Source organism: Elgaria multicarinata, chromosome 5 (genome assembly GCF_023053635.1).
Source record: "Elgaria multicarinata webbii isolate HBS135686 ecotype San Diego chromosome 5, rElgMul1.1.pri, whole genome shotgun sequence".
Lineage (NCBI taxonomy): Eukaryota > Metazoa > Chordata > Lepidosauria > Squamata > Anguidae > Elgaria > Elgaria multicarinata.
The window spans coordinates 62579023-62593440 of NC_086175.1; the positions used below are offsets into that span (position 1 = coordinate 62579023).

Here is a 14418-nt window from a genome sequence, read left to right on the forward strand (position 1 = left end):
GCAAAGGAGAGACTTGATAAATGAACATAAAATTATACATGATGAAAATGGATATGGATAAAAATGCCCACTTTCAAAATATTGGAATCGGGGTCATACAATAGAGCTAAATGGCAGGAAATTCAGGACACATAAAAGGAAGTACATTTTCACAGAGCACATAGGGCTTTTCTAGATGAGGCTATTATTGTGCACACATCATTCCTCATGGTAGTTTTCAGGTGCATTAGATAATGTCATCACCCTTCAGTGTCATTCAGTGCTACTCCACCAGTATAGTTGCATTATCTGCTTTGTGTCCCTATACCACAATCCCACCTACTGTAGATGTTATATAACCGAATGTATGGAAAGGCAGGAAAGGAGAAACCCTATATGTAGAGATATGCTATATTGATCCTGCAAAGAATCTGGAAGCAGAAGTATCAGGTTAAAAAGTCTCACCTAGAAAAGCTCATAGTTATACTGTGGAATTTGTTATTGCAAGATGTAGTGATGGATTTAGAAGGAGATTACATAAATTCATGGAGGATAGGGCCATCAATGTCTACTACTCTTGGATAATAATAATAATAATAATAATAATAATAATAATAATAATAATAATAATAATAATATATTTGTTACCCGCCTCTCCCTCTGGATCGAGGCAGGGCACAACACAAATGAAAACACCACAAAATACATAAAATTAATCCAAATGTTTAAAACCAGTGCATCATTAAAAGCAGCACACCATTAAAAAGGCATCTTAAAATTCAACTGGGTAGGCTTGCCGGAAGAGATCAGTCTTTATGGCTTTCTTAAATTCTGGAAGACTGTTAAGTTGATTTATCTCTCCCAGCAAGCCATTCCATAAACTGGGAGTGGCAGAAGAAAAGGTCCTCTGGGTAATAGTTGTCAGCCTTGTTTTTGTTGGCAGAAATAAATTCTTCCCAGAGGACCTGAGTGTGCGGGGCAGATTGTACGGGAGAAGGCGATCCCGCAGGTAGCCTGGACTCAAACCATGTGGGGCTTTAAAGGTGATAACCAACACTTTATACTTCACCTGGAAACTAATTGGCAGCCAGTGAAGGGATTTTAAGACTGGTGTGATGTGGTCACCCCTAGGTGTGCTGGTGACCAACCTGGCTGCCATATTTTGAACTAGTTGAAGTTTCTGGACTAGGCACAAAGGCAGCCCTATGTAGAGCACATTGCAGAAGTCGAGCCTTGAAGTTACCAGTGCATGCACAACCATCTTTAGGTCTTCCGACTCTAGGAAGGGGCACAGCTGGCGTATCAGCCGAAGCTGATAGTAGGCACTACTGGCCGTCACATCTATCTGGGCTGTCATTTGGAGTGACGGATCCAAATATATATTACTTCCAGTAACAGATACAGTATGCCTCTTAGTAACAGTTTCCAGTGGTGCTATCAGGGCTGGACCCCAGGGTGCATCCAGGCCCCACAGTCTGGGAGGGTCCCCCAAACAACCACCTGACAAGTAGTGGCAGTAGTGCCTCCTGGCCCACTTGCTTGTAAAAGGAAGTGCTGAGTCAGCCCCTTCGCTGCTCCTGTGCCCTCATTGGCCATGTTCCCCCAAAGGCAGCCTCTAATTGGTTCCACTTGCTTCTCCTCAAAGTTGAGAAAGAAAGAAATTTTTCATTTAAAATAGCATGCCTCAGGGCTGCAATCTCAACTGGACAGCTGGCACAGTGCTTCCTTAAACAAGTGAATTGGCTAGGAGGAAGAGCCACTACCACTATCTGGGTAAAAAATAAAGGAGGGCTGGTAGGAAGAGGGAGCCCTGATAAATGAACATAAAACATGCCCCCCCAGTAAAACAAAAAACAAAAAACACCAAGATGGCAGGAGGGAAGGAGGGAAGTAACTAGCCCAGGGTGCCTCAAATCTAGCAATGCCTTTGCCACTTTCTAGGAAACATGAGGAGAAATCCTATTGCATGCTTGTGGCCTTCCCATGGGCATCTGGTTGGCCATTGTAGGAATAGAATGCTGGACTTGATAGAGCTTATGTCTGATCTAGCAGTGTTCCTCTCATGTTCTTTTTAGAAAATAATAATCCTTTTATATACTGTAGTGTCTGCCAAGATACATTTGTGTGAGCAGCATTTATTGGGTCCAGTTGACAAAGGGATGAGACCAGATTAGACACACAGGCAAAGCTGAATAATAAATTGGCTACAACTTTATTGACTCACTTGAATAGGCTTGGCAGTGGCATAGGGTGTGGATCCTGTAATCAGCCAGCCCACCTGCTGTCCAATTCCCCTTCCTGGCCCGCATGGCAAGGGCACTGGTGGTAGATAATAGGGCCAGGGGCACACCATGGCGTGGACCCCTTTCCACCATCCTGGGGCACACCATGGAGTGGATTGCTGATGTGAACCTCTTTCTACCACCCCGGATGTGGCCAGTTTGCAGCCCCCCATGCTGTTCTGGTCTTAGAGCCACTACCCTGAGATCCCTCATGGGAATCCTTACTGTGGGGGAGCACAGAGGCCAAACCTGCTCCCCCTCACCAGCGGATCCAGCCCAATGCCTAGCGTGCCACAAAATGAAGTGCAGGGATGTCCCTTACCAACCCCACCTCACTGAGCTGGCAAAAAATTCAAAGGGAGAAGGAGCATGTTGCTACTTGAGCAGGAGGGGCCAGAAAGGCATGGTCTTTTGCTGCCCTAGTTGCACTTTTGCAGCCTCATCCCCTCCAGCTTCCTTTCTTCCCCCCACTCTGGTTTTCCTTTCCCCCCAGGACCACCTCCCTTCACTGCTCCTTGATCTCCCCAGCATACAGGAGATGCTGCAGCTGTGACTGGGCTGGGCTGCGGCTCAGCCGCCGTTCTCCACCAGCCTTTCTCCCTTTGCTGTCGGCTGGTGTGCCTCACAATTCAGTGCACCCCGTTAAGCAGGAACTTGGCTTGTATACCTAGAGTATGATAGAGTCATGAAAGGATCATACAAGGGTCTTCATTGCTTGTGAAATGCTGCTTGCCTTCTTCTGGTGACCTTTGATCCAGTTTGGAGATACTAAAGTATCCTGCACCTGCTGGCCTTTTGACCTGGCCTTATGGACAGCCTCTTTACTTTTCTCATAAAGTGGCTGTGAACAGACACCCTGCTACAGATTATGCACTGTTTAAGAATTCAGGATTTTAATTTTGTTCTAAAGTTTAACTCAATATCAAAATATGCTACTAGTTCTTAATATTGTGAGTTTACGTGGCTGCTTATGTCTGAATATCAAATGGTGTGCTTTGTATTTGAGGACAGTATCCAATAGATCTGGCTGACATTAGCATCTGGCTAGCAGGGGAATGCTGGGGGCCACTGGAACTGCTGCTGGTCATCGCAGCATCCTTTCATTCTTCTCATTTTAAAAATTGTTTATAGTCAAGGGGTGGCTGGCCAGGCTTGCACATGGCTACAGATGCTCATTTTATTATCTTTACTTTAAAAAATAAATTATCCTTTTCTACCATGAAAATGGTGCTTATTCCCAGGCAAATGTACTTACCATAAGGGCAGCAGAAGAAAACTCCATTTTATTTCTGTAGTCATGATGATGCCATGATCTAAGTGAGTTTAAAATGCAAAACTGCTCATGCTCAAATTATTATTATTATTATTATTATTATTATTATTATTATTATTATTATTTCTAATTTGGCAAACTGACTTTTGCTTATTTTTTGTTGCAACATCTTAAGAATGTAGAAGCAGCTGTAAACCATGGAATATGATAGTGGGGAGAAGATAAATTATAGTTTTGTGCTTCACAACTGCAGTAATATGCATGGCTATTTAAAAGAGAGGCCATAAGACCATTAAGTCCAGGGTCTAAAATTATCTAGCTGCATTGCTGCTCTCTCGCTCTCACTCTCTCCCCCTCCCTACTACCCCGCTCTCTTATTGGGTATATTCATAATTTTATCATTACAAAACTAAGACATTTATCCTTTTGACCCTGCAATCCTATGCATTCTAACCATGGAGTAAACTCCACTAAACACTAAACAGAATGACTCTTACTTCTGCATATCCATTGTATGTTGTTAAAGCAGTAAAATAAGTTTAGGTTTGGTAAGAAAGTAAGTAGTGTATCTATTACTTCCTATTCCAACTCCCTGCCCAAATGCTCTGGTTTGTTGTTGTTGTTTCTTTGTTTTTTCGGGGTGGGGGGAACACAGGTTTTTCTTGTGGCTTTAAAAAATTCCAGAAATTTCACATTTCTATTATACATATAAAATTAGATTTGCAGGCATGCAGTGCAACTCGCAAAACTAATCCATGCTACAGTCAGACATTTCTTTTAAAATATTCCACTTGAGGGAATGTTCACCAGCATTACTCTAACTGTCTGTGGATGTGACCTTTGATGAGGACACAAGTTGATCTCTTTGGCGCCGGGGACATCCAAAAGGGACAGTCAACCAAGGTTCAGGTTTAAGGAGCAAGACAGAAGGAAATAAGAAAAACTATTGCCACAAGGAAATCCTAATTGTTGTGGACTTGTTAAGAGAATGCTTTCTTGGCCAGCCGCAGTTCATACACTTGAAATACAATAAGAATGGGAATGAATTCCAGCATTACTGCTCACACATTTTCATATCCAAGGGGGTGCTTAAAAGTGCAGTGAACAACCATTCTTGGTGTCTAAAATCAGGCTCAGGTGCTGATCTGACCAATAAGGAAGCGGTATTACTTCAATAATTTGCCAGACATATTTATTTATTATTTTATGATTACAATGAAAATTGCAAAGCACTGAACAAAAATAAATGAATAAGCAGACCCTGCCCACAGGCATACAGTCAAATCATAGCTTTATTTAGCTTTGTTTTCTACATGTGCCCTTCACTGTAGTAAAAGATTGGTGCAGATCTAAACATTACAAATGTTTCGTACAAATTGATGGACATTTTTGCCTATTCAAATGACTGCAGTCTTTGTATCTTATTACTAATTAATGGTGTGGTACATGCATGTATGTAAATTCCTGTGGCAGCAACAGATTCACGTGTGAGTAAACATGGCTAGGTTCAGAAAGTAAGAAACAAACAAGCATTCTTCCAAAACGAAGCAACAGCAAACATCCCCTGCTCTTTCTGCTTAGTTCAAAGTAACTAACAAGGTCATCAGTAACAGCACTAGTAGCTAGTCACAAAGATCCTGCCTGTGTGACCCACCACTGACCTTCCCAATAGTTTATTGTTAAACACAGCCAGGCTGGAAAGTATAGATTATACAGCAGCCGCAGCCTCGGTATTAATTTATAGCAGAACACCTGGCATATTAATGGCCCTTGCTCAGCAGTAATCTGTGCAGTATTGCTGGGAGATGGTGCTTCTTTCCTAATTTATTTCCAATGTGTAAATATTTCATGTTGAACAGAAACTTTGAATTCTGTGTTTAAAAAATATGCTTAAATATTTCATTCAGGAGGGGGAAATTCCTAAGAAGTGAATGAGAAGAGTCAGAGAGAGAGAGAGAGAGAGAGAGAGAGAGAGAGAGAGATATTGAGATTTGCCTTTTTTTTGTCATTTCCCCCTGCTTTCTCCATGGATGCATGAGATTTTTAAAAAATACATATGCACCTGTAAATGGCTGGCAAGACCCTCAAAGTATAAATAACATCTCAGTAGATGGCTTCATTCTGGCTGAAGAAGTGCAGGCTTTTATGGCTCAGTATGCTAAGAGCATAATGTTGAGTCAGGGGTAAGGTGGCCTACAGCCAAAGTAGCTCAGTCTGTACATTCATTAGATCTCATAAATTGAAAGATGCCGGGTGGAGAAAAACTCTAGGGGAAGGGTGGAAACCTTGTGAGGCTATCTGCATACTGCAACCAAAGAAGGTCTTCTTTTGGTTTAGTTTTGTTTTGTTTTAAAAAATATTTTAAAAATATATCATCTCTCATGTAAACATAGCCAGATTAAAATCGTAATATAAAAATACAAATATACTATATAATTGAAACATACTAAAATATAACTAGTAGCCATCAGAAAACAAACAAACAGAAATAAAGCATTAAAAAATCAATGTATACGATGGAAAATGAGTGTTGAGTGAATGCCAATAATCTAGTTGTAACTTATTACTAATTAATGGTGTGGTACATGCATGTATGTAAATTTCTGTGGCAGCAATAGGTTCATTATTGTATAAAGCATTACCTTGTAAGAGTCAACTGCAGGATCTTTGGATTCTGTGTATTGTAGAAACCTGTGAATTCTTTTGGCCATATATGGGAAAGTGATGCTTTAAAACAAGGGTGGGCAACTGCAGGAAATCCAGGGCCATTTCTGCCCCCAGAAATGCCCCCTCTGCAGGCCACACACACTGTGAGTGCCCAAAATTGCAATATAAATTTTAAAATTAAAAATGGTGGAAGTGCCAAAGGGAGAGGCGGGTAAGAAATAAAATTATTATTATTATTATTATTATTATTATTATTATTGTTATTGTTATTGTTATCATCATCATCAGAATTAGCTTGTTTGCAAGCTATGTCTGAGCCTTTTGTGCTTTGCAGTTGCTATAAATGCCATGTAAGCTTTTATATTCTATGTTGTTTCATGCTGTACCTTATGGTTTTCATTGTTATGAATGGCCAGAGAGTTTTGCCTATAGGGAGGTATAGAAATGTAATAAATATTTTTTAAAAAACAAATACAAAATAGGAGGGACGGGGCCCCCAGGGCATAAATAAATAAATAAAATGTTGACTACCCCTTCATTAAAAGAAGACCATGAGTTGGATCCAGGATCTGCATTCTGAGGATGGAAGGGTTCTACTCACTGAAGATGCCTCTGGCCAATTTTCAAGGTTTTCCACCACTACCTGTTCCTGGCCACACCTCATTCAGCTCTGTTCCCCGAGCCTCTGTAGCATTTTCAGAGGACAGGGGAGGGGGGCTGCCATGGAGATGAGGGGACAGGGAAGCTAATTTCTACCAGCCCAGTTGCATGTCTACATCTAAACCCATATAATTAATCGGCTTGTGATTATTTATTTTTAAAGGAATTGGCTGGTTGGTTTATTCCCCCCCACACACACACAAAAAATGAATCTGAAAACAGTTTGAAAATAATTGGGACAAAAAATGCTTCTAAAAGGCAATGACTGTTAAGGTCAACTTCCAATAATGCTCTTAGGTGTGTGCATTTCTTAGCTGTCAATCTTAAAATGAAAAACACTTTTGCCAGTTTTGAAATAACATATTTTCTCTATTAATTCTCTTCAACAGGCCATGCTGCTAATCTAACTTGTCGAGCATTCTTTGGATACAGCGGAGAAGTCAGCCCTTTAATGTATTGGATGAAAGGCGAAAAGTTTATTGAGGATTTGGATGAAAGTCGGGTTTGGGAAAGTGATATTAGGTAAAAAGAGGACCGTATATATTTTGTCAAGACTAATATCTCGTTATCTATAACGTACAAAGCACTATGTAAAGGAAGCAATAGATATTACTAAAGTGAATTAAAACATTATAGGCCTCCTTTCCCACAGGGTGAGCACTGGAAATAGCATCAGAAGCCCATTCTTTTTCATATACACTTGTTCAAGACTTCTTTCAAATTGAGAATGGGGCTATACAAAAGTAACTTGAAAACTAACTTAGATAAGATACCAGCCAAAATCACTGTATATTTTTTGGAAATTGCTGTGATAAGCTGTCATTCCTCAATCTTATATATCAAGGGCAAGCAATCTGATGCTCTGCAGATATTTTGAAGTGCAACTTCCATGATTCCTGACCATTGGCTAGGTTGGGTGAGACGTATGGGAGCGGTAGTACAAAATATCTGGAGGACACCAGGTTTCATACATCTTCAAAGATTCCCAAATGTGCAACAGCACAATACATTGGAATAGTGAGATAAATCTCATGTAGTTGCAAAATCCTTCCTTCCTACGTTTTCACCCCACCCTGCCACCTGTGATGGCCCAGGATTGATTCTCAGATACATCAAAAGAGAGGCCTCAGCCTCTCAAGAATTCTGATAATGGAGGAGACAGTCTTTTGCTCCTTTCGCTCCTCTCGCTCCCATCACATGAAACAGGATCTGAGCTAAACACTTTTACAGAGATTTTTTGTGGAATAACGGGAAGAGAATCTAAATTGTGTTTCCTGCTTCCAAAAATGTTTCATTTCCAGCCTCCAAAGATCAGAAACCTCCTCCACTGAAATTCATTCAGAATCCACTTTTGCCTCTATGCCAGTCCCTGAGTACACACCCCAGGAACATAGTGCTATACACTCAACGGAGAGTTAATCTCCTCCAAGGAAGCTCTGAAGACGTGAAACCCAAACTCCCCTGCTCAAGTATTTAGGGATATCAGAGAAATTTGCAATGCAACCAAATCAGTTGATTTTTATGAATCTTGCTCACAGCTTCTGTAGTGGACCAGCTTTTCCCCTGTCAGATGGAATCCATGGACTTGTGGACCATTTTCCTAACCTTGGGGAAGTTTGCACAAATTTTGTCATAGAAAAATATCTCCCCCCCCAAAAAAAAGAAAGCAAAAAAGTGTATTTCTCCCATAGGCCACAGTGCAGAAATGCACATTTTGGGGGAATTTGCTCATTTGGGAGGGAATTTGTGCACATGTGAATTTGAGCAAATTCAGAAACTTTTAAAATTCTAATTCCATCGATGGGTGGATGACTGCATGAATGATGCTTGATGATATCCAAAACGGGTGGAACAGATTTTGCACAATTCATACATCCCTAAGAGTACTTCAGTTTTCAGGACCAACCCATTGTGCATTGTTAGCTTCTTCTCAATTCCATTTTCTTTTTTTAGACTTCAGCACTAACATAGCAGTGCTCCTGCACAGAATTATATCCATAGGACACTTAGATATATGTGGAAAAAGAGATTGCCTATTCATAATTGAAGCCCACTGAAGAGCAACAGTAGTGGGGTTTAAGGCTGTGGAATATCTCTAGTCTTGGCCATAGTGGGCTGCAAAGCTTAGCAGGCAGACAGTTAATAATGAGGAATACATAATGGTAGTTCATCATTTATTTATTTATTGCATTTCTATACCGTCCAATTGCCGAAGCTCTCTGGGCGGTTTACAAAATTAAGACAATTCAAAGTATAAAACAACAGCATACAACCATAATATAAAATACAGTATAAAAGCACAACCAAGACAAAAACAGCAGCAATGCAAAAATACAAATTTAAAATGCAAATTTAAAACAGCAAAGTTAAAATTAATTTATAGACTGTTAAAATACTGGGAGAATAAAAAGGTCTTCACCTGGCATCTAAAAGAATACAATGTAGGTACCAAGTGAACCTCCGTGGACTCATTCCACAGCTGGGGTGCCACAGCAGAGAAGGCCTGGGACAGTGCACTATAGAAACTAGAAGCTGGTACTAAGACTAACGAATGGGGCCAAAAAGCAGGTAATCCGGAATGCTGCTCCAGCACTGGCAATGCAAGCCCCAAGGCAAACACTTTAAAACAGGGGTGGTGAACCATTTTGGATCAGGGCCTGAATTGCCCCCCTAGACCAACAGCAAGCCAGATGACATCCAGAGGTGGTGCCCCATCAGTGACATCACAGGCAGCCCTTCACTGTATAGAACTGGAAGGATCCTGCCCGAAGCTCCTCTAGCAAGTGTCTTAGTTGGGGAACCTGCATCCCTCCACATGGGCTTTTCCCTTAGAAATAAATAAATCACTGAACAGAAGCTAGAGGTGCTGGTCGTCCTTTCCCTCTCCCCTCTCCCTACCTGGTGTTTTCCTTGTACGGAAAGCTCGGGGAGAAATGTGTCAGGTTTTGGAAATGCACTGTCTATGTTTCTGTGCTCCCCCAAAGCCTAAATCTTCAGGAGTCTTCAAATTCTGCTTCAGTCTGCTTCAGAGGACATCTGCTTTGATTTGGACATCTCCCAAATCTGTCAAAATCAACCTGATTGCACTCAGGATTCAATCGCACACCCCTGTTTTAAAATAGCTTGGTAGGTCTTTTGATTTCAGCAATACGAATCAGGCTAAACAATAATAAGATAATGGGCTGTGTTATTTCACCCCAAGTATGATTTGATTTTATCCTACAAAGCTCAACCCTAACATAAAATATTATATAAACAATTGGCATGTTGTATTTCTTATGTAAAGTTCTCTGACTCCCAGAGACATTGACATACATACTTTTAGCCCTTTAAAGGTTTAACAGAGATGATGGTAAATGACTTTATTGCTTTTTGGAGCTGGTCATTTCATGTGTGCTTGGGGAAGCCCCTAAAGTGTTTTTCCTTTTTCTGTGTTGAGCAGGGGTTATGAGAATGTAAAGAAATGCCTTATTCACTCTGCTGTATGAAATTGCAGAGGAAAACCAGGGATGATGGGTTATCACTACTTGTGTTTTAATCACAGTGTTTGCATTGCCCCCTTTCCAATATAGCTGAACATTAGCAATGAAATGAAAGTTTTCCTTTGGGGTTATATGTATGCAGTAAGAGCAATGGAGAAACATCTGGAAATAAATCCTGTTTTAACAAAGCCATACCCTATTTTACCAATATGGCAAATGAAAACAGAGATACATTTCTTCAGTATCAGAACCATCAGATAAACATTTTCTTAAAATCTGGTCTACGTACCATGGTTTCAAGAAATCCTTTAAAAACGTATTAAAGAGCATGTAAACTTTTTACCAGTATTTACCAACCCTTCATATCAGGATATGCTGATGGATGTCAAATTAATTGCAGCTTTTGTTAGCATCTACAAAACCAAGCCCTCATTGGACTTGAAGAAGAAGACGAGTACAAACTATAACTAAACTATAATGTTAATCTTTCTATATGATATTATGTAAACAGCATTTTATATGGAGGTACATATTTTCTTTCACCAGAGTTCTTAAGGAGCATCTTGGAGAACAGGAAGTTTCCATCTCATTAATTCTTGATTCAGTGGAAGAAGGAGACCTCGGAAATTACTCATGTTATGTTGAAAATGGATATGGCCGCAGACATGCTACTGTTATTCTACTTAAAAGGGGTGAATATTTTTTTTAAATAATTTTAAAAGGTGGTTTACACTGTAAGAAGTTTATGTTTTATATGTTTTTATAGGTGTATTCTTATTTATTCCGTAGTTCCCTGGCCCTTTGTATACTGAGGGTAAAATATTCTTTTTTTCTGTCTGGAAAGAAAGAAAGAAAAAAAGAAAGAAAGAAACAAAGAAAGAAAGAGTTAAATATGACTGTTGAAGAAATACAGTTCAATATACTTTAAAAAATAATGTTAATATAGAAAATGCTTTTAGGTAGGGGTGTGCACGGACCCCCCGATCCACTTCTCTTCCAGATCCGCAACTTCTGGATCGGCTCCGCTCCAATCCACCTATAATCCGCTCCGGTTCGCTGCAAAGCTCCGGATCGGAGCTCCGCTTCCCCCCCCCCATAGGCTTGCATTGAAATCCAAAAAACCCTACAACTTTTTTTCTGTTTAAGTTAGAAACCTCAAATTTGGCACCATGACACCTCATGCATGTATACACATGCTTGCCAAGACTCAATCCAAGCCAAGCCTCCTCTGATTTTTGGGGAATTTTTGAAAATCGGACACCCTATTTTCAGACATGGACTGTTCTCCGACATTTTGACAGATAAAAACTTGGAAGCAGGCACAACCACATTCATGGCAAGTTTCAAGCAGATTCCATCATCCCTTGATTTTTGGGGGGGCTTTAACCTCCAATGCAGCACCCCTAACCCCAATTCAAACACCCCTTTCTATATCTCCGTCAATTTCCATGTTAGAAACCTCAAGTTAGGCACCATGACACCTCATGCACGTATACACATGCATGCGAAGACTCAAGCCAATCCAAGCCTCCCCTGATTTTTGGGGAATTTTTGAAAATCGGACACCCCAGTACCTCAGGGATTTAAAGCTGCAGACAGCTCAATGGGGCCATTTCAAAGGAAATCCCAACATGCCATGAATTGGGGAGTAGATAACCCTAAATATGAATCTTCTTCCACACTTGAAAAATTGATTTGGAACTTCAAAAAGTCTAAGTGAGCGCAGGAAGGACTTCTCCCCTGAGTCAAAGCAAGACACACACAAACCATCCCTGCGAGGCGGGCAGGGGAGGAGGGAGGGAAGGCAGGCAGGCTGCAGACATTTCTGGGGGCACAAGAAAGTGCGGCAAGGATGGCTTGTTTCTTTCTAAGCCAGCAGTAACGCATTGCAAACCAACCCTGCGAGGCGGGCGCAAGGAGTGAGCAAAGGATGGCTTGTTTCTTTCTAAGCCAGCAGTAACGCATTGCAAACCAACCCTGCGAGGCGGGCGCAAGGAGTGAGCAAAGGATGGCTTGTTTCTTTCTAAGCCAGCAGTAACGCATTGCAAACCAACCCTGCGAGGTGGGCACAAGGAGTGAGCAAAGGATGGCTTGTTTCTTTCTAAGTCAGCAGTAACGCATTGCAAACCAACCCTGCGAGGCGGGCACAAGGAGTGAGCAAAGGATGGCTTGTTTCTTTCTAAGTCAGCAGTAACGCATTGCAAACCATCCCTGTGAGGTGTTCACAGAGGAGGAGGACAGGCGGGCAGAGAGCCAGGCAGAGATATGCCATAGATCTAGTATGGGGGAGTCAGTCCCGGCAGATGCCCCACCACAGCAGCACCCCGGGGGGAAGGCAGGCAGGCAGCAGACATTTCTGGGGGCACAAGGAAGTGAGCCAAGGATAGTTTCAAAGCCAGTAATGCAAACCATTCCTGTGAGGTGGGAGCAGCACAGAGAGATGCCTTTACTTTTGCATCCCATAACTAGGAGGCTAGGAGTATAAGAGTAAAGCTTTGTGATCCTTGCTTCAGAGTTGATTGACTGCACTGTGATCACAGCCATTATTAAACAACAACAACAACAATAGTAACTCTAATAATAGCAGTACTAATTAATATTAATAGCAATAATAATAACAACAACAACAACAACAACAACAAGGAGTTGAACCACAATGAAAGCCTGCCTGACTTCACTGAAGAGGAAAAGCCAGGAGAGCTTGGGCTATGGGGTGTAAATATAAAATGGAATAAATAAATAAATAAATAAATAAATAAATAAATACATAAACAAACAAACAAACAAACAAACAAAGGAGGGTGGAATTAAAAGCAGCAGTGTTGCTGGATAAACAATAAGAAGAATTTTTTTAAAAAGGCTATGTCTGTCTTTTACCAGTAAGAGGAAAGTGGATGTGCCCAGGGGGAGGGGGATATGCCAATTTTTGACTGGCCCTAAGTAAGTACCAGTCTTAAGAAGCTACCTGTCACTTCAACTCATGGCAGGCATTAGCTTCAGTCTCTCCACTGGGTTACTCTTTGGAGGGCTCTGATGACCCTCCAGGGTGGGAGAGTGTGTGCACTGGGCACGTCCACATGCCCTAGGGGACCTCATCCCCTTGCACCACATCTATTCAGTTGTTCACCAAGGTTAGGGTGGGTAGCAGTGCTGTGTTTCCTATCTGTTATTTATTTGCTTAGTATATGATTTCAGGTTGTGTTTGTGCATTTGGTGGGGCTACTGTTTTAAAAAACACTGGGAGAAGTCCGTTCAGACTAAGAAAGAGAAGTTTCCCAGTATCCCAAGTTATATACAAGTTATAAGTTATATCCCAAGTTAAATTTTGGTAAGAAATAAGTCCAAATATATATATATTAAAAAACAATAAATTCCAAATATATTCATGGAGGGGAGGAGAAATGAAGAGTGAGGAAACTGGATCTTCATTAATTCTAGACTGAAGAGGAATTTGCGGGGGGCAAGCCTATTCTAAATGCTGTGTTTAAAATTTGCACGATTTACAGTGGGGATAATGGAGAATTAAGGACCTTCCATTCATTCCTTACTAAAATGTGTGGGCTAGAAACTAACATTCTGGCAGTAACCTCAATGTCATCACACAGCTCTTGGAGTACCAGTTGTGGGTGAAGTACTACTAGGCAACCCCTGCTGAGAGATAGCGTATGGTGGCCCATGCACCATATGGGCAGGTGGCATTAAAATGACAGAGCAGCCCAGATTCATGGAGTCAGACTGCTTCTAGTCAGATGGTTGGTGCCAGCCAACTGTTGGAAGCATCAAGGCAGAATGGGCTGCACTGCCCCCTTGGTCGCCGTCCAATGGTGACAGATGGTGAGTTCATAGAACTTACTTCCTCGTCCATCCTGCTAGAGTGTTGGTTGAACAGCACAGTGTGCATTCTTTCACATGCTATGATTACAGGGCACTGGGGTAGCCACAGGGCCAGACATGTACATCCAGCCCCAGTGCCCAGTCATGTGCACTTTTCCTGTATTAACAGGGCAACCAATTATTGTTTGGATAAGCCATTTGTTGGAGGTTACATGCTACTTTAAAACTGGAAATTAACCAG

At 41.3% G+C, this 14418-nt stretch overlaps 1 protein-coding gene across 1 annotated transcript in view; it reads left to right on the forward strand.

Annotated features, from left to right (window-relative positions):
* Nucleotides 1-14418, forward strand: part of IL1RAPL1 (interleukin 1 receptor accessory protein like 1) — a 455397-nt gene that overhangs the window by 392087 nt on the left and 48892 nt on the right. The window contains exons 6-7 of the mRNA XM_063127687.1: nt 7251-7383; nt 10890-11035. Of these exons, the coding sequence (XP_062983757.1) occupies nt 7251-7383; nt 10890-11035 (279 nt within the window). The remainder of the gene's footprint in view (nt 1-7250; nt 7384-10889; nt 11036-14418) is intronic.